The sequence below is a fragment of the Papio anubis genome, chromosome 1, assembly GCF_008728515.1.
Source record: "Papio anubis isolate 15944 chromosome 1, Panubis1.0, whole genome shotgun sequence".
Taxonomy (NCBI): domain Eukaryota; kingdom Metazoa; phylum Chordata; class Mammalia; order Primates; family Cercopithecidae; genus Papio; species Papio anubis.
In genome coordinates this window covers 158,377,976-158,402,324 of record NC_044976.1, presented here as the reverse complement: position 1 = coordinate 158,402,324, position 24,349 = coordinate 158,377,976, and the positions used below count along the sequence as shown (strand labels likewise).

The 24,349-nt window shown below is 48.0% G+C and overlaps 1 protein-coding gene, 1 long non-coding RNA gene and 1 other non-coding gene across 3 annotated transcripts; 1 reads left to right on the top strand and 2 right to left on the bottom strand.

The window, feature by feature from the left end:
- Positions 1-4,396: 4,396 nt before the first annotated feature.
- LOC116270824 lies at positions 4,397-23,230 on the bottom strand. Its single transcript, XR_004179119.1, has 2 exons — positions 22,654-23,230; positions 4,397-4,527 (listed from the first exon to the last, which is right to left on the bottom strand). It is a non-coding gene; the product is annotated as an uncharacterized LOC116270824 (long non-coding RNA).
- On the top strand, positions 9,399-13,511 carry BTG2 (BTG anti-proliferation factor 2). Its single transcript, XM_003893271.3, has 2 exons — positions 9,399-9,662; positions 10,948-13,511. Exons 1-2 carry the CDS (start codon positions 9,521-9,523, stop codon positions 11,280-11,282), a joined length of 477 nt encoding a protein of 158 aa, XP_003893320.1. The 5' UTR covers positions 9,399-9,520; the 3' UTR covers positions 11,283-13,511.
- Positions 22,387-22,490, bottom strand: LOC116271962. The gene has a single exon (XR_004180695.1). It is a non-coding gene; the product is annotated as a U6 spliceosomal RNA (small nuclear RNA).
- Positions 23,231-24,349: the final 1,119 nt, after the last annotated feature.

Below are 24,349 nucleotides of genomic sequence, written 5' to 3'. Positions count from 1 at the left end.
CTCTTCTCTTGTTTTTCGTCTGGAGATAAAGGGGATTTATCCTGGGCCCCTGGGAGTGAGGATGAGGAGGGTTTACAACATGTCTGTCCTCTAAATTTGGGAAAGAGGCAATAAATTCAGCTTCAGATCTGCTTCTGTCCCAAGTCCATGTGTTCCCCTGTGAGTTTCCGGCACTTTCAGTCACACCTTCTCCTATCATAGGAGAAGGCCTAGAGGGAGAAGGTGTGGGAGGTCACATTCTTGGGGGGGCCTCCAGGACAACAGACTGTTGGCAGATCATTCCCATCCTTTTGCTCCTGATACACCGAGGGAGTCGCAGAAACAAAAACACATCACTAGGGACCTTTCCAGCCAAATACTGGTCTGGCCATCTGTCCACGTCTCCCCCCTCTCCCCAGCTCCCGCCTCATCCTCTCTTCACTCTCTCTCCTGTACCCCCAGCCATCCTTCTTGTCTTCACTCTTCCCTGACCACACAGCCAGGCTGGCAAAGGAGGGTGAGAAGTCCAGACCATTCCTCTTCCCACAGACACTAGTGGGTTAGTAGGGCACAGCAGCTGAGGAGCAACCCTCAGGGGAATACATGCCTTTGGGGGAGCAGATTCCTTCCCCAGATGGGGCCTGGCATGGAGTCAGCTTTAGTTATAAGCTTGATGAATTCCTAACAGTTTCCAGCCCCTCCCTCCCAGAAGCGGTAGAGTGGGCCTGTGTGGGCCAATGCGATGCAGAGTAGTGCAGGATAAAGAGGTGAGTTAGGGGAGCACACAGCCTGCATCCAGGACCCTGGAGGCCCTGTCCCTGCAAGACACGGAGACCACTCTGCAGTCGTCAAGGCAGTGGCTGGCCTCTGAGAGCAGAAGTGGCAGTTCCCTGGAGATTGTCTTTCTCTGCCCTGTCCAGCACTCTGGGTCTCATATCTCAGTTGCCAGGCCTCTCTCCTGGAACCCTGTGTTTGGTTGCCACCTCCAAGGCCCAGCCAAGCCTAACATCCTCACTCTCCCTCTTTGGATGCTGGTCACTGTCCGAAGGGCACATGTTCTCATCCCCATTCCACTGTGGGCGTGCTCTGTACTAGTCTGACTCTCACCACCCTCCTTTCCAAACCCTTTCATTGAGCCACCTTTGGGCCCAGAAAAGTCCCCTATATCCTCATCCCCTCCAAGCATTTTCTCCATCTCCTGGCATTCCCTCAAAAGGGCTGTGTCAAGAGAAACCTGTTTTTCTGCCTTACCCAACACCCCTCAGGATGAGGCGGCAGGGACCAATGCTTTCTTGCTCTGTGTTAGCCTTTCCCTGCCGTCATTCCTCGTGCCTTTCTCCGAAGTTCATTTACCCCACTGTCTCATCATCATGGGCCCTCTTGGCCGCTGCGAGGCTCAGGGCCTTTCTCTGTACTCTAAATTCCTGCTGCCACCTGAGGAAATATCAACTTCTATGTGAGTAGCTGAACTCATCCTGCTCCTGGGCTCCGTGTGTCTCCAAGTGACCATCTCATACACTCAGCCTCCAGCCCTCACCCCCAGATAGACACTTGGAATGCTAACACCAACTCCCAAACCCACAACAGTCCACCGCTGGCTCCCAGGGGAACCCAATAAATATTCCTTGAGTAAGTAAATACATGAATAAAGCCAGGGTCACATGATGGGAGTCTGGCCTAATGGAAAGGGCCCTGGACTGGGTGGGAGATCTAGGTTCTAGTCGTAGCCTCGCCACTAGTAGCTGTGTGACTTGGGACATTTTTTTTTTTCATCTCACAGCTTTCTTTTCTTCATCTGAAGAATTAAAATTTTTGTGTAGATGATTTCTGAAAAAAGCCTGCTTCTGACAGTTGACAATTATGAGATATGGTTTGCTGAGCATCTGTAATATTTAGGTACTATGCTAGGTGCTTCCTATAAATTACCTCTCATATACCTAATAACTAAAGGCCAGGCGAGGTGGCTCACACTTGTAATCTAGCACTTTGGGAGGCTGAGGTGGGTGGATCACGAGGTCAGGAGTTCAAGACCAGCCTGGCCAAGATGGTGAAACCCCATCTCTACTTAAAATACAAAAATTAGCCAGGCGTGGTGGCAGGTGCCTGTAATCCCAGCTACTCGGGAGCCTGAGGCAGGAGAATCACTTGAACCCGGGTGGGCAGAGGTTGCAGTGAGCCGAGATCTCGCCATTGCACTCCAACCTGGGTGACAGAGTGAGACTTCGTCTCAAAAAGAAAAAAAAAAAAAAATATATATATATATATATAAAATATATACACACACACACGTAGTTATATAAATATATACATATACACACACATAGTGAATAACTGATTCAGTAGTTTGAGGTGGGTGGGGTCCGGAATCTCAGGGAGAGGCTGCATGAACTGAATTTTTATCAGACTTCCCGGGTGATCTGAATGGGTATCCTAAGGCCCCTTGGTACGCAGCCATTTGAATGTCAGATGAGACATTTTTAATTAGTACTACAGGCAATGGGACGCTATTGAAGGTTTTTAAAGCAGAAAAAAGAAGGGTAATACTACGGAGAGAGAGAAAGAACTAAGAAACAAGGAAGAAGGGAGAGAAGTATCTTTGATCTGTTACATGTTGAGACTGAAACACCAGAAAAATGCTCCAAAGGTGTTCACCTCTCAATTGGAAAAAAAATGAATTGGAAGCTCTGTAATAAAGGTGAAATTAGAGATGACGATTTTGAGATTTATTCTTTATGAGGAGATGTAAATTCAAATACCTCCAGAATCAAGGCAGGTAATGTAAATGAGGATTAAGTATAATTAAAAAAAAAAAACAGCATTCATCCTTACTAAATGGCAAGTACCACTTTGTCTCAGCAGGGATGCAGTAGGTAATGGTGGAGACTGTGGTGAGCTAGAGGACATACTCCCTGTCTTAGGGGCCAGTCATTGCCAAATAGAAGTGTGGGATCAGTGTTAACAGATCTTCTGGTTTTTACAGAGAAATTCTAGATGTTTTCATTTTGACACTTCCTAATTATTAAATGTTCACAACGAATTTTTTAAGTGCTTAAACACTACACAGACAAAACCATTTGTATCTATGTTCAGCTTTGCCTTGAGGGGTTCCAATTTGTGACTTCCGAGCTGCACAGATGGGATTCAGGAGAGTGAGTTGAGTGAATTGAGAAGAAATCCAGGGGCTGCACTGTGAAGAACCATGGCCCTCCCAAGCACCCAAGCTTGCCTGGCAGTGAGCCCGGGGCTTAGAGAGACCCTGGTGCTTTTGGCCACTGGGTGTTTGGTGAGCTCCCAAGTTGGTGGCAGCAAGTGAAGCCTGCACCTGCCACGGCTATTTCTGCTCATCAGCTGGAAATCATGTGGGTAGCCTCTGAGGTCCTGATACCTCCGGGGTTAGATGCCACCTTGGGGAGGGGCCTGCAGCCTTCACTCCACCACTCCATGTAGTCACTTTCATCCCAAACTGTGAAGATGCTCTCTACCCAGGAGTGTCTGAGTCCTGGCTGGAGTGGGCATCTTGTTTAACACATCTTAGACACTTACTTTGTATCAGGACATTCTTCTGTTGTCTAATTTAAGTGCTTTTTGTACAATTTAATCTTTTTTTGCTTCTTCTATCTTCAGAACAAGTGGTGGAATGGGTTACTCTTTAGCTTCCACACTCTTCTTCAGCCTTCAGTAGGGTCTCAAAAAGCCCCAGGCTGGGCGCGGTGGCTCACGCCTGTAATCCTAGCACTTTGGGAGGCCAAGGAGGGCAGATCACAAGGTCAGGAGTTCAAGACCTGCCTGACCAACATGATGAAACCCTGTCTCTACTAAAAATACAACAACAACAACAAAATTAGCTGGGGTGGTGGTGTGCATCTGTAATCCCAGCTACTTGGGAGGCCGGAGACAGGAGAATCGTTTGAACCCGGAAGGCAGAAGTTGCAGTGAGCCAAGACCGCACCACGGCATTCCAGCCTGGGTGACAGAGCAAGACTCCGTCTCAAAAAAACAAAAAACAACAAAGTCCCATCTCAAAAAGTGTCCTCAGGGATGTGAAACTTGTTACCTGCAGATTAGAAAGCTGTTTGCTTACTGATGTGTTAGCAAGCCTTCCTTCAGTCTAGATGGGTAGTTTTCTGCTTACCCTCAACCCTAATCATCTTTGCATTATCTATTTCTGTCCCTACTCTCAGTTCATTCTGGGGTGGAGGAAGGGGTTCAAACCAGAAATATTAAAAATAGCTACCTTCCTGTAGTTCTCATTAGCAGGTTTTAGAGACAATGTCATTTTCTCCTCTTCTTAAATTCTCTTCTGATTCTAAAGAATGACTCCCAGACTGGCTGGCCTAGAACTGACCTTGAAAGGTTCAACTTTGTGAGAAACTGATAGGGAACCCCCAAAGATGTCCTGATCGTTACCCAATGATGCTTGCAAAGAGTTGTGATATATTTAGCAGTATCTCCACCCTGATTAGGAAGTGAGGAAGAGGCAGCTGGTCTTCCCCGGGTGATGTTTCTTATCAGCTCTGGTCAGCACAGTCAAGTTGTCACCAATGAGGTCTGTTAAGAGGAAAGATCAAATTAGTATTTGCACCAGCTATACTCAGACATACTCCACCAAAATGTACACTCTATCATAACATTTCACAAGACGTCCTTCTTCAACAGATACCATTGTATGTGCTTATTAACATAGCGAACACATATCCATATCCCCTGCTACCCACACACATCAGAGCCCAAGTGCAATCTAAGTATGTATGCTCACTCAAATATATATACTAATAACTCCCTAACCACACTGACACACATACAGACCAACAAAAAATACACTCTGCATGGTGTAGAAATGACCTGATGTTATCCTCCTAGAATATCTCAGTCCAGCCTCTGCCTGCCTCACTCAACCTCAGGTTTCTACCTGTGCTCAGAAAATTGAGGCAACCAAGCCAAGTCCCCACAGGCCCAACAGGGCTCTGGGAAAGACAGAAATTACTTACAAAGATCCAGTTGCTTCTGAGCTGGAAATGGAGAGCAGGGCTGCATGCTAACCCCACAAACAGGGCCAGCACAGAGGCCTGAGGAGTGGGACCCACTTCTGAATGGGAATATGGTCTGAAGAGAGCAGGTGGGTCACTCCTGAGTGGGTCACACAGGTGGGCCATGCAAGTGGGCGAGGTGAGCAACCAGGACTAGAGGAATCAATAGATCTGAGGTCAAATGGGACAGAAGTTCTGGTCCAGATGAGGCATAAATGAAGTCCACCCTCACTTCTACCACCCCATTCCCCCTCTTCAGTGGGTGAAGTCACTGGTCAGCACATGTCAACATTTAAAGTTCAAAATTCAACCCAAGACCCTTGGGTGGGAGTGGAGGGAGGGAGAGAAGAATGAGGAGGAAGAGGAGGAGGAGGAAGGGCAGGAATGGAGAAAGAGAAGCAGGAAGGACAGGTAGGGAGGGAGAGGCGACCCATTCTCCTTATCTTGCTGCTCAAACAGCACCTTGATTATACCAAGGAATGGGAAGCAACAGGCAACATGCAAAAAAAAAAAGCAGGGGTGACAGCTTGACTTTTAGAGCTTCTAAGGATTCTAGTCCTAGCAATTTAAGAGCAGTTTCAGGAAATTTCAAAAACAATTGGGACTACTATAATGTATTTGTTCAGAAATTGTTGAGAACCTAAATCCAGAGTTGAGTACAATTACACCGTATGCATATGTATATTTTTAATTAATTATTTTTTATGTTTTGAGATGGATTCTCACTCTGTTGCCCAGGATGGAGTGCAGTGTCGTGATCTCGGCTCACTGCAAACTCTGCCTCCCGGGTTCAACTGATTCTGCTGCCTGAGCCTCTGGGGTAGGCTTTACCAGCGCCCGCCACCACACCCAGCTAATTTATTATTATTATTATTATTATTACTTATTTTTAGCAGAGACTGGGTTTCGCCATGTTGGCCAGGCTGGTCTCAAACTCCTGTCCTCAAATGATCAGTCTGCCTCAGCCTCCCAACGTCCTGGGATTACAGGCATGAGCCACCACACCCAGCTACGCTGTATATTGACTTGGGAACTTTGAATGTGAGATAAATTAAGCTTCCTCTCCCTAGGCTTGTGTATAGAAAGAAAAGAGGAGAGTCTGGGCACGATGGCTCACACCTGTAATCCCAGCACTTTGGGAAGCCGAGGTGGGTGGATCACGAGGTCAAGAGATCGAGATCATCCTGGCCAATATGATAAAACCCCACCTCTACTAAAAATACAAAAATAGCTGGGCATGGTGGCACATGCTTGTAGTCCCAGCTACTCGGGAGGCTAAGGCAGGAGAATTGCTTGAACCCGGGAGGCGGAGGTTGCAGTGAGCTGAGATCAGGCCACTGCACTCCAGCCTGATGACAGAGCGAGATCCCATCTCGAAAAAAAAAAAAAAAAGAAAAAAAAAAGAAAAAGAAAAGAGGAGAAAGCGGGGGCACTGCCTTCTGGTATTTATGGATCATCTCTGCCCTACACAAAGTTCACAAACTAATCACCAATGAGGAGGCCAAGACACACCCCAGGTAACGGTGGAGACAAAGGGTTCCAGCCTCCCGGCTCCTGTCCCATTCACTACATCATCTGCAATGACAGCTCTGTCGGACGGCGGCCCATGCAACAGCAGCAGAAGGGCACCACAGTCTAATGAAAAGGTCCCATACTTGAAGTCAGAAAATTTGGTCCCAGTCCTGGTTCTCTTGAGAATTCACTGTGTGGCCTGGTGAGTGACAGAAAAATCTACATAAGGACAGAATTCTATTTTCTAAAGCAAAAAACAGGTGAGGGGCTACCACAGTATTTTTTTCAGCAGTGCAGTTGCAAGAGATGTTAGGCATCTCCTACGACTCACCCCTGTCACAGACATACCCAGGAAGATGGTCGGCGTTTTCAGATTTAGGTGCTGAATGACCCTATATAGCTGTCTATATCTTGACCTATTTCCCTGACTTCCTTAGTGGTTGACCTTGGTCAGTTCTGGCCTTGCTGACACCTGGTCTGTATGGTTTGGTATATCTTTAAGTTAACTTGTTTCCAGGGTCAGCCCTGTTTCCTGTAACAAATAATTCTTTCCCCTCAGTGAGGAGAAGTAATGGCCTCATCTGGCCTGATCCAGCGTTTGGGGAGAAGCCAGTGAAAGAGACCGTCTAAGAGATACGTTTAATGCCAAAATATTAGTATTTGGGGTCGTTTTGATTTGTTATATGAAGCAGTAGAGCAGCATATTTGAATTCTGAATTGTCCCAGAAATGTGGGACATGTGAGCATAATAACCTGTTTTCAAGTAACTTGCAAACTGTGGTTGAGTCTCTAAAAAGATCACTAACAATGCCAAATGATAGAATGTGAATGCCCAGTGAATGCCCAGCCTCGAGAGAATGGTCAGCATAGGCTTTCAAGGTGGAAGACCAAGATTACACTGTACCTTCAGTAGTGTGAGAGATTGAGGTGGGGGTGGGGTGTGGTAGAGACAATGATGTATGCAGGAGATAAGGACATGAGCCACGGAGCAGCAAGGTCATGCATGTTCAGGCATGCATGGAATGGGGACCACGTTACAGGGCAGAGATGGGGATCATGGGCAAGCTGTTGAGGGATCCAGGCTGTAGATTCGCTGTGATACTTAGAGGGCAGTGAGAAGAGTGACCCTGGAACACAAAGTAGCAGAAACCTAAAAAGGTAGATGGGGCTAAATTATGAAGGGTCTTAAACATTAGGCAAAGGAGTCTGGACTTGAATTAGTAGACCAATCGGGGAGGGGATGTTTCGGAATGACCTGATCAAGAAAAGAGCTAGGGAATGAAGTATTTTACCAAGGGAACTCCACTAACAGTGGGAAGGGTGGCCTGGGGATGGGACTGGATGGAATCCACTGCAACCATCTAGACAGAAAGAAGCAACCGATTTGGGGACTGGATCTGGGGAGCAAAGTACAAGGAGAGGCTGACCTTTCTGTACAGAGTGACTGGGAAATGATGGTATGGCTGACAGAAATGGAGATCAAGAGGGAGCTAGCTTTGGAGAAGAAATGGGCTTCCGCTCACATTGAGGTGGTGGCTGGACATCTGAGGGAGAGGACAGAGCTGGTGGGAACAGGAGCAGGATGGAAAGACAGGAGGACAGACTGTGCAGATGAGAAAAGTCACTGTAAAACAGTAAACATCAAGACAGACTGCATGCATAGGACCTCTCCAAGGAAAGGCAGCCTAGAGAAAAGGGAGGAGGACTGAGGAGACATAGTGTGGGGAACGGGGCAGGAAGGGATCCAGGGCCAGCACAGCCAGGCAGCGGAGTGGAGAAGCCTGGGGCATAAGGAAAAAGGACAGGGACACTGCTTCCAGAAGGTGGTCAGAGGGCTCAGAGTTCAAGGAAAATAGGAATTTACAGAGGCCATTGGGTTTGAGTCACCTTACAAACACTGGGCATCTGTATGCCAGACCCTGGGCCAGGCTTCGGGGTGTTGGGTAGAAGTTATCCCCATTCGGAAGACATCCACCGAGTGCCTGTGATGGTGGCGGTCCCTGAGTGTGGAAGAGGGAGACTGAGGCCGGATTCTTTCTCGAGAAGGTCCAATCCACAATAAGGAAGGAAGACGGCTGGGGAAGGAGGGAGTGGACGGAAAAATATGTACAGTTGAGAGCAGACTACTAATTCAAAAAAATTAGCACTTAAGGAAAGTGAGAACTAGAAAAATAAGTTAAGAAGACAAAAGTCTTGCAACACACCCCCTACCCCTATCCACCATAAAACTTAGACTTGAATGTTTCTCAGCAAGAGAAAAGGCATTGCTGCAGAACGGAACTTGTTGTGGGAGGTGGGATTACTACGGAAATAAGCAGAAGACAGCCTCCCCTTCCAAAGAGCCAAGAGGAACCCATTTCATCTAGTTAAGAGACGAGGCAAAGAGGTAAAATGGTGACAACACGTCCTGGTGAGTGGTTCTGACCGTGTATGGTTGGAAAATGCTGTGGGAATCCGAAAGGGGAACCACCTGGGAACGGTTCTGGGAAGCCTTCTGGTGGTGTCACCGAAGGCTTCTCGGAGGAGGTGGCCTCTAACCCGAGCCTTAAAAATGGGAGGAGAGGCGAGGCCGGGGCCAGCCCGGCGCGGAGTACTCGGGAGCCGCCTCCCTCCTCCAGAGCTCTCAGCCTCCTCCCCGAGCCTCGCTTTCTCCTCTCGTCTCGCTCAGCTCAGCCGGGCGCAGGTTCCTAGCACTGACGTCAGCGAGCGATGACCTCAGCGCCGCCAAGGCTGCGAGGGCGGGGGCTGGGGTGGCGGGGGCGGGGAAGAGCGCCGGAGCGCTGGGCGGGGCGGGGAGGGGCGGGGCGGGCCCGAGCCCCGCCCCCATCCGCTGGCCGCGGCCAATGAGCGCCGCCACCGGTTGTCCCCACCTCCCTGGACCTCCTGAAAAAGGCGGCCCGGGGAAAGTCCGGGCAGAGCCCGAGCAGCGGCCAGGGCAGCGCTGGCTTGTGGACCCGTACTTCCCACCCGAGACCTCTCACTGAGCCCGAGCCGCGCGCGACATGAGCCACGGGAAGGGAACCGACATGCTCCCGGAGATCGCCGCCGCCGTAGGCTTCCTCTCCAGCCTCCTGAGGACCCGGGGCTGCGTGAGCGAGCAGCGGCTTAAGGTCTTCAGCGGGGCGCTCCAGGAGGCACTCACAGGTGAGCGCGTGCCGAGGGGCCTGGCGCCACCGGGGGTCGGCCCCCTCCCTGCCAGGGCCGTCTTTCCTTTACTCCTGCGGCAGGGTCACCCACCGGAGCAGCTTTGGGACTCGGTGGCCCTCCTCCGACCCCCGGGGCGGCCCGCAGTCCCTAGTTTCCTGGGTCCTCCACCCCAGCCCTGTGATCGGGTCTCGGGCCGTGGCTGTTCTGATGAGGCGCGCCCCTCCACGCTCTCGGAGGCGCAAACCCTGGTCCTGGAGTGCCAGCCCGAGTCCCCAGCTTATGCCCCGGTCTCATTACGGGCTCGTCTCCCTCGCTGGACCCTCGAGATCTTAAGACCCTCGATGGATGTTGTTGCGGGCCGCCCGGTCGGCCGAGGGGTCCCGATGAGGGAAGAAGGTGCAGTCGAGTCTTTTCAACAACTCGGAGTCCCAGTGCCGTTCTTCCTGCCGGTCGGGGTGCGCTGTGCCTGGGGCAGTCCACTGGTTGCTGACTCGCTTCAAGTTGGAATTTGGGCCCCCTTTGTGTTCTCTTTGGTTCCCCTTAGCCATCTGCCACCTATTGTGGTAGGGAGGAGAGCCTGGTAGCTGGTGACCCTGCCCTGCTGGCCTTCGAGTTGGGAGGTGAAGAGATAAGCAGCCCGCTCGCTGGCTGGGGAGAGACCTCTCTCCCAGCTGTTTCTAGCTGGTTGCTGTCAGTTTGGGGAAGCGATAGCCATCTCGGAACGCACCCACACAGACCCTGCCTTCTGAGAAAAACAGATGTTTCATCAAAACAACCCAGTTTTCACTCCCTTGGGCACTGCTAAGGAAGGTTCCCTGACTCTTCTGAAGGAAGCAGAGGGAACACAGGGTGGGAGGCCCAATTACTTGCTGTGGACCCAACAATGTTGGCAGCCTTCCTGGCCCTGAAACTTCAGCTCACAGGTCTCCAGAGGCCCTGCCTGGACATGCCAGCCCCAGTCACACCCTTCCCTCCTGAAACTGGGGGTGTGCCAAAAGCAATACACTGGCCACTGGAGAGTACCCCAGAGCTCTGGAATCCCCTCCCAACATACACACACACACTCACACACGCGTTCTGGAAGCAGGAAAGCAGATCTCTCCCGCTTCCATAAAATTTTCTCTGCTAAGTGGCAAGAGGGTCCTGGAACTCAGAGGAATCCACCTCCCTTACTTAAAGGGCCCCTTCCTCTCCTGTTCCTTGACCCTCCTCCCTGCTCTGTGGTAGTATCCATGGCCCAGCTGCTCTAACCAGGGCATCTCCCCCCGTCCTGTCTCCACAGAGCACTACAAACACCACTGGTTTCCTGAAAAGCCGTCCAAGGGCTCCGGCTACCGCTGCATTCGCATCAACCACAAGATGGACCCCATCATCAGCAGGGTGGCCAGCCAGATCGGACTCAGCCAGCCCCAGCTGCACCAGCTGCTGCCCAGCGAGCTGACCCTGTGGGTGGACCCCTATGAGGTGTCCTACCGTATTGGGGAGGACGGCTCCATCTGCGTCTTGTACGAGGAGGCCCCAGTGGCCGCCTCCTGTGGGCTCCTCACCTGCAAGAACCAAGTGCTGCTGGGCCGGAGCAGCCCCTCCAAGAACTATGTGATGGCGGTCTCCAGCTAGACCCCTCCGCCCCCGCCCTGGGCGCCGCCGTGCTCATGCTGCCGTGACAACAGGCCACCACATACCTCAACCTGGGGAACTGTATTTTTAAATGAAGAGCTATTTATATATATATTATTTTTTTTTTTAAGAAAAGAGGAGGAAAAAAACCAAAAGATTTTTTTTAAGAAAAAAAATCCTTCAAGGGAGCTGCTTGGAAGTGGCCTCCCCAGGTGCCTTTGGAGAGAACTGTTGTGTGTGCTTGAGTCTGTGAGCCAGTGTCTGCCTATAGGAGGGGGAGCTGTTAGGGGGTAGACCTAGCCAAGGTGAAGTGGGAGACGTTTGGCTAGCGCCCCAGGAAGATGGGAGAGGGAGCGAGCAAGATTAGCAACTGTGAACAGAGAGGTTGGGATTTGCCCTGGGGGAGGAAGAGAGGCCAAGTTCAGAACTCTCTGTCTCCCCCAGCCAGACACCTGCATCCCTGGCTCCTCTATTACTCAGGGGCATTCATGCCTGGACTTAAATAATACTATGTTATCTTTTTTTTTTCCTTTTTCTTTTTAATTATACTTTATATTTCTTTTAATTTTCTAATGAGGTCCTGGGCAGAGAGTGAAAAGGCCTCTCCTGATTCCTACTGTCCTAAGCAGCTTTTCTTGAAATCATGACTTGTTTCTAATTCTACCCTCAGGGGCCTATAGATGTTGCTTTCCAGCCAGGAATCTAAAGCTTTGGGGGTTTTTGTTTTGTTTTGTTTTGTTTTCTGAGGGGGGAGGAGGGAACTGGAAGTTACTGGGGTTAGGATGGAAGGGAACTCTGCACAAAACCTTTGCTTTGCTAGTGCTGCTTTGTGTGTATGTGTGGCAAATAATTTGGGAGTGATTTGCAATGGAATTTTGGGACCCAAAGAGTATCCACTGGGGATGTTTTTTGGCCAAACTCTTCTTTTTGGAACCACATGGAAGTCTTGTTGCTGCTGCCATGATCCCTTTGAGAGGTGGCTCAAAAGCTACAGGGAACTCCAGGTCCTCTATTACTGCCTTCTTTTCAAAAGCACAACTCTCCTCTCACCCTCTCCTCCCTCTTCCCTTCCGGTCGGGCCATGGAGCTACCCTATTTTCTAGGACAAGAGTTCTCAGTTACTGTGCAATATGCCCCCTGGGTCCCAGGAGGGTCTGGAGGAAAACTGGCTCTCAGAACCTCCTGATGCCCTGGTGGGCTTAGGGAACCATCTCTCCTGCTCTCCTTGGGATGATGGCTGGCTGGTCAGCCTTGCATGTATTCCTTGGCTGAATGGGAGAGTGCCCCATGTTCTGCAAGACTACTTGGTATTCTTGCAGGGCCGACACTAAATAAAAGCCAAACCTTGGGCACTGTTTTTTCTCCCTGGTGCTCAGAGCATCTGTGGGAAAGGTTGCTGTCTCTCTCAGTACAATCCAAATTTGTCGTAGACTTGTGCAATATTTACTGTTGTGGGTTGGAGAAAAGTGGAAAGCTACACTGGGAAGAAACTCCCTTCCTTCAATTTCTCAGTGACATGGATGAGGGGTCCTCAAAAGACCTCAAGTTTCCCAAACCGAATCACCTGAAGAAGGACAGGGCTAGGGCATTTGGCCAGGATGGCCACCCTCCTGCTGTTGCCCCTTAGTGAGGAATCTTCCCCCACTTCCTCTACCCCCAAGTTCCCCTCCCCACAGCCAGTCCCCTTTCCTGGATTTCTTAACTGCTCAATTTTGACTCAAAGGTGCTATTTACCAAACACTCTCCCTACCCATTCCTGCCAGCTCTGCCTCCTTTTCAACTCTCCACATTTTGTATTGCCTTCCCAGACCCTGCTTCCAGTCTTTATTGCTTTAAAGTTCACTTTGGGCCCACAGACCCAAGAGCTAATTCTCTGGCTTGTGGGTTGAAACAAAGCTGTGAATCACTGCAGGCTGTGTTCTTGCATCTTGTCTGCAAACAGGTCCCTGCCTTTTTAGAAGCAGCCCCATGGTCTCATGCTTAATCTTGTCTCTCTTCTATTCTTGATGATGTTCACTTTAAAAACAACAAAACCCCCGAGCTGGACTGTTGAGCAGGCCTGTCTCTCCTATTAAGTAAAAATAAATAGTAGTAGTATGTTTGTAAGCTATTCTGACAGAAAAGACAAAGGTTACTAATTGTATGATAGTGTTTTTATATGGAAGAATGTACAGCTTATGGACAAATGTACACCTTTTTGTTACTTTAATAAAAATGTAGCAGGATAAACTTGTGTGGCGTAGAGAAGATAAAATTCTCACATTGTACATTTGCGTTTCCCTTTCAGATCCAAATCCTTTCTTTGCGTTTAATAGTATTTCTCCTCAGTTGCACTCAATCTACAGCATGTGGGTGGCATAAAAGAAAAATCTGGTTGTATGGCTGGGCCATTTCCAAGCATCCCCTCTTCCCTGGAAAGTAGCTCGTTACTTCCCTGTTTTGTTTTGTTTTTTTTTTTTTCGTGTGTGTGTGTGTGTGTGTGTTTATTTTTTGTTTTTGTTTTGTTTTTGAGACAGGGTCTCGTTCTGTCGCTCAGGCTGGAGTGCAGTGGTGCAGTCTCAGCTCATTGCAACCTCTGCCTCCTGGGCTCAGATAATTCTCCCACCTCTGCCTCTTGAGTAGCTGAGACTGCAGGCATGTGCCACCACACCTGGCTGATTTTTGTAATTTTTGCAGGGACGGGGTTTTGCCATGTTGCCCAGGCTGGTCTCAAACTCCTGAGCTCAAGTGGTCCCCCTGTCTTCGCCTCCCAAAGTGCTGGGATTACAGGCGTGAGCCACCATGCCCAGCCTACTTCCATCTTTAATGAGGATTCTAATTTCCCTGTGAAGATGCTAGAAGTAACAGGGTTCTAGTCTGAACATTCCCTAGTCTAGTCAGATCTCCATCTTATGCATCTTGTTTTTTTGTTTTTGATAGTCCTTCATTTCATTCATTCATTCATTCATTCATTTAGCAAGCATGTATTGTCAGTAAGTGCTAGGCACTGAACATATTAAAAATGATTAAGACAGAGCCTGTCTCAATAATCAGGGTTTGGTAAGCAGCAGGTAATGAACTCCTTCCCAGGCTAAGGCAGGATTGTTGGCAATTCCCAGTAAAGGTGCTCTTGTCATCTCTGGGGCTGCCATTTGCTACCCACCATACTTGTCTTGTTAGACAAGAGCAGCTAGTCCTCAGGATCTATGCACTGGAGCTGAATGCCAATGCTGCAGGTTAGCCAAAGAGCAGCTACTTCTGACAGCAAACACTGGAGTGAGAGCCAAAAGTTTGTGACCAATTTATAACTCCCTTTGGCTACATGCAAGGAAATAACAGTTTTTATCCTCCCTGACTTTTGAGTTCTTTCCATGAGATTTTTGACACAAGCCCAGAGTTTCCCACTGAGGGCAAGTACATTCCCGACGTGGTCTAGTTTTTTCTTGGCTGTAGGTGAGCTGTATTTATTTATTTATTTGTTTATTTATTTATTTGAGATGGAGTCTCGCTCGCTCTTGTCGCCTAGGCTGGAGTGCAGTGGTACGATCTCGGCTCACTGCAACCTCCGCCTTCCGGGTTCAAGCGATTGTCCTGCCTCAGCCTCTGGAGTAGCTGGGATTACAGGTGCCCGCCACCATGCCTGGCTAATTTTTGTACTTTTAGTATAAGAGACAGGGTTTCACCATGTTAGCCAGGATGGTCTCGAACTCCTGATCTGAGGTGATCTGCCCGCTTTGGCCTCCCAAAGTGCTGGGATTACAGATGTGAGTCACTGCACCGGGCGGTGACCTGTATTTAAACTAAATTTTACACATGTTGCTTCATATAAAATGACAACTCCCCCAACTTCATTTCATACCTCCATGACCTTTATCAACAAACATATAGTTTTCTCTAGGTGTGCTATGTTGGAGGTAGCCCAGGGAGACTGTGTGTGCTACGCCTGTATTGAGTGAGGAGGGTAGGGGAGCCAGGGATGGGGTTAGGGGAGGCCAGGTCATCTGTATCATAAATAGAATTTGGTTAAATTCATTGTATCAAGGGGTTGTTAATTGAAAGTAGTAGTCCCACTTTTATTTGTAGCTTCTGAAATAAATGTCTTAGACACTTGCTTGAGAGGACCTACTTTTTTGGATGTAAGGACAGGGTTAGTGTTGAGAGATTTTTGCCCACCCTCTTTTGAGCGTTTGCTACAAAGTCGGCATCTATCTTCCTGATTCCTAAAAAGCCTTGCTCATGAAGAATACTTCCTTGTTTAGTGGAAAGCCTGAAATTCAGGGAAGGTTGGAGACTGAGAGGACCCTTCACCCACTTCTGTGTCTTCAAGTCAGGGGAGCCACAGCACGGCAGATTCGCCTTGGGGCCAGTCTCGGCTCTTGCTAAACTAGCAGTTCCTCAATTTACGTGAGAGCATTCTGTGATCAAGCAATGTGTTTTCTTTTTAGATATGAACCAATTTCAGTAAAACTGGAGCACACCCCTTGGCTACCTGGGGGTACAGGGGCTCTGGCCTGAAATTGCTTGAAGAGTTGCAGTTCGTGGCTTTCATGTGTTCAGGGACTAGGCACTGGTTGGTCTGTTCTGCTTCCATCTTCTCCACTTGGTAAGCAGTGCCAGCTTGGGAGATCTGTGGTCAGTCAGCTGTTTTTGAATGATAATGCACCTCCCCAGAGAGTGCAGACAAGGCTCTGCACACTGCAGATTAAGAGCCCACCCTGGATCCTGATAAGGAGTTCTGGGTGGGGGAGTCCTTGGTGCTGCAACAAACAAGTCCCAGGAGGAAGAAACCCACTTCTGTAGGCCTGACTCCTGTAAGGAGCCTTTGGTAAGGAAGGTGAGGACTCAGGTGTCCTGGCCCAACAAAGATTGGTGCAACAGAAAGAGTTCTGGACTGGGAGGAAGAATGTATGGGTTGTGGTCCTGGTACTTCCTACCTAGCTGTGTGAGTTTGGACAAGTTCCTCAGCTTTTCTGTCTAAAAAATTAGGGGGTTGGCTGGGTGCAGTGGCTCATGACTGTAATCCCAGCAGTTTGGGAGGCCGAGGCGGATGGATCACTTGAGGCTAAGAGTTCAAGACCAGCCTGGCCAACATGGCGAAACCCCATCTCTACTCTAAATACAAAAATTAGTCAGGTGTGGTGGCGTGTGCCTGTAGTCTCAGCTACTCAGGAGGCTGAGGCAGGAGAATTGCTTGAACCTGGGAGGCCGAGGTTGCAGTGAGCCGAGATTGCACCACTGTACTCAATCCAGCCTGGGCAACAGAGTCATACTCCGTCTAAAAAAAAAAAAAAATTAGAGCTTTGGATTAAATGACCTATGTTCTTTTCTTTGGCTATTTATTTATTTATTTATTTATTGAGACAAGGTTTCACTCTGTTGCCCAGGCTGGAGTACAGTGGTATGATCACAGCTCACTGCATCCTCCATCTTCTAGTCTCAGGTGATACCCCTGCCTCAGCTTCCCGAGTAGCTGGGACTACAGGTGTGGGCTAATTTTTTGTTATTTTTTTTTAGAGATGGGGTCTTGCTATATTGCCCGGGCCAGTCTCAAACTCCTGGCCTCAAGCAATCCTCCTGTCTCAGCTTCCCAAACTGCTGGGATTACGGTTCTCACCCAGTCTTTTTCAGCTTTTGATTCTAAATCATCCCTTCCCGTTATACTGCCAATCACTGGGGGGCAAATTAGCATCATTATTGTCATTACTATCAGTTAGTTGAACTGAAAGGTAATTTGGGCTGGGAAGTACAGTAATTAATAACTTTTTGCTTGGGTCAGACTCTTGCCTGATAAGGTTTCAGTTTGCAAACCCCGTGAAGCAGTACTACAAAGAGGTTAGGAGCTCAGGCTCTGGTGTTAGGCTGCCTAGGGAGGTTTAATCTCAGCTGCACCACCCACCTATCCACTGTGCAACCTGGTGGCTAGTGACTTCAACCAGGCCTCAATTTCCTCGAATATAACCCACTTCAAAATGTTGTTACGAAGATTAAATGAGATCCATAAGCTACTTATAATTGTCCTGGCACACTTAAGTACTCAACAAAAAGAGAATACTTGTTCTTTCTTTTTTTTTTTGAAACAGAGTTTCATTCTTGTTGCCCAGGCTGGAGTGCAATGGAATGATCTCCAGTCACTGCAACCTCTGCCACCTTGGTTCAAGAGATTCTCCTGCCTCACGTGGGCAAGGACTTCATGACTAAAACACCAAAAGCAATGGCAACAAAAGCCAAACTTGACAAATGGGATCTAATTAAACTAAAGAGCTTCTGCACAGTGAAAGAAACTACCATCAGAGTGAACAGGCAACCTACAGAATGGGAGAAGAGTTTTGCAATCTACCCATCTGACAAAGGGCTAATATCCAGAATCTACAAAGAACTTAAACAAATTTGCAAGAAAAAATCAACCCCATTAAAAAGCGGGCAAAGGATATGAACAGACACTTCTCAAAAGAAGACATTTATGCAGCCAACGGACACATGAAAAAATGCTCATCATCACTGGTCATCAGAGACATGCAAACCAAAACCACAATGAGATACCATCTCACGAATGGTGATCATTAAAAAGTCAGGAAACAACAGATGCTGGAGAGGATGTGGAGAAGTAGGAATGCTTTTACACTATTGGTGGGAGTGTAAATTAGTTCAACCGTTGTGGAAGACAATGTGGCAATTCCTCAAGGATCTAGAACTAGAAATACCATTTGACCCAGCCATCCCATTACTGGTTATATATCCAAAGGATTATAAATCCTGCTACTATAAAGACACATGTACACGTATGTTTATTGCAGCACCGTTCACAATAGCAAAGACTTGGAACCAACCTAAATGTCCATCAATGATAGACTGGATTAAGAAAATGTGGCACATATACATCATGGAATACTATGCAGCCATAAAAAAGGATGAATTCATGTCCTTTGCAGAGACATGGATGAAGCTGGAAACCATCATTCTCAGCAAACTTGTTTTTTTTGGACAGAAAATCAAACACCACATGTTCTCACTCATAGGTGGGAATTGAACAACGAGATCACTTGGACACAGGGTGGGGAACAACACACACTGGGGCCTGTCGGGCGGTGGGGGACTGGGGGAGGGATAGCATTTAGGAGAAATACCTAATGTAAAAGATGAGTTCATGGGTGCAGCAAACCAACGTGGCACATGTATACCTATGTAACAAACCTGCACGTTGTGCACATGTACCCTAGAACTTAAAGTATAATAATAAAAAACCTAAAAAAAAAAAAAAAAAAGAAAAGAGATTCTCCTGCCTCAGCCTCCTGAATAGCTGGGATTACAGGTGCTGCAACTATGCCCAGCTAATTTTTATATTTTAAGTAGAGATGGGGTTTCACCATGTTGGCCAGGCTGGAATCCAACTCCTGACCTCAAGTAATCCACCCACCTCAGCCTCCCAAGGTGCTAGGATTACAGGTGTGAGCCACCATGCCCAGCCTGAGAATAGTTGCTCTAAATAGAAATTCACATCTTCTTAAAGATTCTGAAGAGGGTTCTAAAATGAAAGGTACTAAAATGAAGAAGAACACTCTGGCATACTGCTAACTAGAAGGAAATCATTATTAAAATCATAGCACCTACTAGTACCTTCAAGAATGGCTACAGCTGAGTGGGTGCGGTGGCTCACGCCTGTAATCCTAGCACTTTGGGAGACTGAGGCTGACGGCTCACGAGGTCAGGAGGTCGAGACCAGCCTGACCAATACTGTAAAACCCCGTCTCTACTGAAAATACAAAAATTAGCTGGATGGTGGCATGCACCTGTAATCCCAGCTACTCAGGAGGCTGAAGCAGGAGAATCACTTGGACCTGGGAGGTGGAGGCTGCAGTGAGCTGAGACCGCCCCAGTGCACTCCAGCCTGGACGACAGAGCGAGACTCCGTCTCAAAAAAAAAAAAAAAAGAATGGCTACAGATAACACCATCTGAGGAGCAGCCTGTGGCCTCTTCCCTACAAAGATGATTTTCAATCCTTTGTTTAAAAACATGCACAGGGCTGGGCGTGGTGACTCAGGCCTGTAATCCCAGCACTTTGGGATGCCGAAGAGGGTGGCTCACAAACTCAGGAGTTTGAGACCAGCCTGGCCAAAATGGCGAAACCCCGTCTCTACTAAAAATACAAAAATTAGCCGGGCGTGGTGGCACATGCCTATAATCCCAGCTACTCAGGAGCCTGAGGCAGGAGAATTGCTTGAACCCAGGAAGGTGGAGGTTGCGGTGAGCTGAGATCGTACCACTGCACTCCAGCCTGGGTAACAGAGCAAGACTCCATCTCAAAAAAAAAAAAAAAAAAGTAAAAAGAAAAATTAAAACAAAACAAAACAAAAACATGCACAGGCCAGGCATGGTGACTCATGCCTATAATCCCAACATTTTGGGAGGCCATGGCAGGTGGATCACTTGAGCCCAGGAGTTTGAGACCAACCTGGGCAACATAGTGAGACCACATCTCTACATGAATAAATAAATAAATAAATAAATAAATAAAATAAAATAAAATAAAATAAAACGAAACATGCACAGCCCAGGCTGTGGCAAAGAAAATATGCACAATCCAAAAGCCCTTTCTAGGGTCATATGTAGCCCATAGTAGGGACTCTAAAAGTACCTGCTGAATTAATGATTGATAACTGAATGAACTCATGTCTGACTTCTGTCATTCTTGTAGAAATGTACAGTATCCTTGCAAGGCATCTGACGTCATTGGTGGGCCACAGGGCAACTTTGACCCATTGGCTCCACTGGTCTGCTTGTGGATTAATACCAAACTGAGCTATGTGCTCGTTTACACACAAAGTGGGTGGGGAAAGTTTTCCAATAGCAGCTTTACTTACCTCCACTCGGCCCAACTGTGGAGTACACCACAGGTTCTCCCTTCCCAGAAGAGAAATAAATGGGGAAGCTGAGAAGGGCAAGCCTGAGCTCTCTGGCTTTCTCTCCACACCACTTCTTTGGCAAGAAAAATGTTTGAGCTCAGTCTAAGAGGCTACCAGGGCCCTGGATAAGGATCTTATACAAACGAGTGTGCCCAGGATATGCAGCCAATCCATTCTCCTGATGTGAGCCTGGATCTCTGGGCCCCAGCAGCTCCAAGCCATTTTGTTCCCAGTGGTTCTTCCATTCTCCACCCTCATTCCTATAAACAAGAATGACCCTTGATTCAACTCTTGTCCAGTAAACTGCAGAGGTTGCCTGGGGCACATCAGATAAGAAGAGGTAATAGCTGGGTGAGTTTGGAGCAAGAGCTGCTTTACTTAACATCACCATCAGGGAAGGGCCATTTAAAATTTGATGGGCACGGGAGTGAGGGTGGGACCAGGCAGCAGATAAGTGAGGCTGGCTGGACAAAAGCCAGGGTAAACTTGAGGAGTGAGCTCAAACCTTGTCTGAAAAGAGCCCCTGTTCCTTAACTCCAGTCCACTGCAATCATGAGAGGCCAGTCATGAGGCCAGTGATTTCAGAGATTGTAATTTTCAAGAGCAGCCTGAAATGTAGATGTTTATTTGACATCTCCCTAAACTCTAATGATGGCAACTAATTTTTTGAAAGTGTTAAATGCTGTTTTTTTAAAGTACATATCTGTGTGTGCTCCCAACTTGTGGCCTGTGATGTACCTGGGGCCACCTGGGAATGGGATATAGGGGTTTTCAACCCTACTCCCCAAGCTAGGAGTGAATCTCTGCGTTGGGGACCTCAGTGGGAGGTTGTCCCTACGGCCACAATCTCTAGGAAGGAGCATTCTGGCATGTTGCTGATAGAAATGAAGGCACACAAGGGGCCTCTTCACCCCTAAAATTAGACAAAAAGCAGCTCTCTCCACTTTCAACTGGTGGTACCCATTAAACTTGCGCTTGGGACTGCAGCCTCCAGGCCTTTGCTCAAGGAATGCCCTGTCCCCTTCCTATCCACCTACTTTAGCCAGGTTCACTCACGTTTTCAAGTTCACACTTTCCCAGTGTTCACTGTTCACTGTTCACACTTTCAAGTTCACATTTTTCAGTGACATCTCCCCTTCACAGACTGGGCTATGTGGCCTCCCCTTGAGTTCCCATGATGTTCAGTTTTATAACCCTGAATATATAGCCAGAATGTAGTCCAGAGACCTTGCCTGAACAGTGTCTGGTACTTAGTAGGTACTAGTGAATACTGGTTGAACAAACGAATGCCAAAGTTGCCAAGAGTGGAGGCTAGTGGATGATAGGAATTTAGATTAGGGGTGGAAGAAAAAAAAATAAGCCCATTTACCTGTTTTGAGCTGGGACTCACTAGGAACCTGTGATTGCACCTTAAGAAAACTTGTCCTCTGAATCTTGCAGGCTTTTAGGTCTTTAAGCACCTCTCAGTGAAATGTAAATGTCACTTGGATGTGGCTGTTCACACTTTAAATCATAATGTGGGAGAGCCTTCGTTATCAATTAACTCCCTAAGTGGATTTACCCAAAAGGTAACCACCTGGAGAGAAGAAACCTGGGCTGACGCCAGGAAAGGACTCTGGCCTCGGCGGCAGGAGAGGGAGAATGGATTCCACAGCTACTAAACGCTGATTCTACCCAAAGAAATCCTTCCCAATCTCTACTTTGGAGGCTGACTGGGGGCTGATGGAAATGGCACTGGGGTAGGAGCTGTTAGGAAATAGGGTGCCTAGCTTCAGGGCTGACAATAACTTGTAATAGAAGTCTTCGATATCTTGAACAAGTCCCTTTAGCACTCTGAGCCTCAGTTTGCGTTTTGTTTCCTTCCTTCCTTCCTTCCTTTGAAAGTGTTTAGTTTATAAATCATCTCATGAAAAATCCACAATGACTGCAGATAACATTATTGCACCCCCTTTTCTCCTTCGTGAGCCTCAGTTTTCCCATCTGTAAAATGAGTCACTTGTGCTAAATGATCTCTTACCATTCTATTTTCGTTTCCACATGGAACAGAAAAAAAAAAAAATCTATTTCTTCTGTTCTATTTCCTGCCAGCACATAACCCAGGTCTCGTCCTCTGTTAAACATTCATATAACAGCCCCCTGCCCTCCTTGCCCTACCACCGGACTGACCATCATCCTAGGACAACACAAACTCTATTTTCTTTTTTCCCCAATTTTTTTAATTTATAAAAATATGGAATGCTTCACAAATTTGTGTGTCATCCTTGCGCAGGAGCCATGCTAATCTCCGTATTGTTCCAATTTTAGTATATGTGCTGCCGAAGCGAGCATGCAAACTCTATTTTCATCATGCCATTCCCTTCCTGCTGACTTTCTTTGCCATTCTATATCCCTAAGATGGGAATCCTAGGGCTCTTTCAGTCTTTCCAACCCCAAACTCCTTGTGCAGCAGCCCAACCACCCAGAACCCCTTACCAAATTGTCTCCTGCTCACCTTTCCTTGCAGCTCTGCCGACATCTGCAAGTTTCTGTACTCTGCCAATTGACATGGCACAAATCACTTTCTTCTAGGATGTGAGCACTACTGTGTGCTGAACACTCACTATTGCCAGGGACTCTGCCTGGTGCCTTACACACAGTATCTCTAATGCAGTCTCTGAGATCTTATGACCTCAGATTCACAGATGAAGAAAGCAAGACACCAGTAACTAGAAGAGGGAAGTGGTGGAAATGGGTTTAAAACCTACGTGCGCCTGTCTCCAGCATCGATGCTGTTTTCCTTTACCACTGCCTCTTCAGGATGCCTTCCCTGAATAATTCCACTTGTCCTCTATATATGTTCTTACCTCAGGGATTTCCAGCATTCATGCATATGGTTTAAAATGGCTCACATCTTTATGACATATTTCTTACTTCAGAACCCCTTAAGGATGTACACACATAGTTTACTACTGTTCACACTTTTTATGGCAAACACAGCACATTGCTTTGTGTGTGTGTGATGGAATCTCACTCCTTCACCCAGGCTGGAGTGCAGTGGTGTGATCTCGGCTCACTGCAACCTCTACCTCCCAGGTTCAAGCCATTCTCCTGCCTCAGCCTCCCAAGTAGCAGGGATTACAGGCACGTGCCACCACACCAGGCTAACTTTGTATTTTTAGTAGAGACAGGGCTTCCACACGATGGCCAGGTTGGTCTCAAACTCCTGACCTCAAGTGATCTGGTGGCCTTGGCCTCCCAAAGTGCTGGGATTACAGGCGTGAGCCACCGGGCCGGCAGCACATTGCTTTGAGTTGATGTCTGATGGCTCTGCAAGCCCTTCTCCCCTCTCCAACTGTTGTCACTCACACCTCCATGGCAGGAACCACTGTTTTCTATTTCCTTTTTCACCTCCATGTGCTTGTCTACCACTCTGCACAGAGCAGGCCTAAGTACACTGACTACTGGATGAAACATACGGGTTGAACAAACTACAGTATGGTCCTCAGGTAGCCATGCGGCAAGTGTCCCCTCCTCACCACCCCTCCATCCTCCCACTCTAAACCTAAAAGGAAAAGTGCTCTATTTGGGAATCTCCTAAGAGGGAGTGAAGGAGCTCTGTAAGCTAAGCCAGCCTGCATACGTGGTTCCCGGCACAAGGTCTACACACTGGTGAGCACGTTCTTGGGTGGATGCTGATGGCAGGGCTTCATTCGATCTTGGTGAGGTCAGTTCCACTCTGAACCTCAACAACCTGAAATCATAAGCAGTAACGAGGCAGACACAGATGGAGATCTAGGTAAGTTTGGAAAAAACTGGAGACTTATCTTTGGAATGAGCTTTCACATTACATGGGCTTTCACATCACGTGGGCTGATGAAGACTGATGATTCAGTCTTCATGCCTGGACCACAGATTTACTTTTACATGGTCCACAGAGGTTCAGAAGCTCTGGCTGAGGGTGAGGAGGCAAAGCCTTCTGAAGAGTCTGTCTTGTATGATTGCTCTTGTCCTTGCTCAAGGCAAGCTGGTGCTAGAGAGGGATGATCCCTTTACTGTGTATGTGTTAGTGGGGGACTGAGAGGGGGATGGATCATTTCAGCAACTCAGCTGTTAGTTCCCAGCAGCTGGTGGGTGCTGTGAGAAGTGCAATTAAGCGCCTAACCCCCCTCCCCCAGCTCCTCCCCAGCCTAGCTACTCCCTTGCAAACC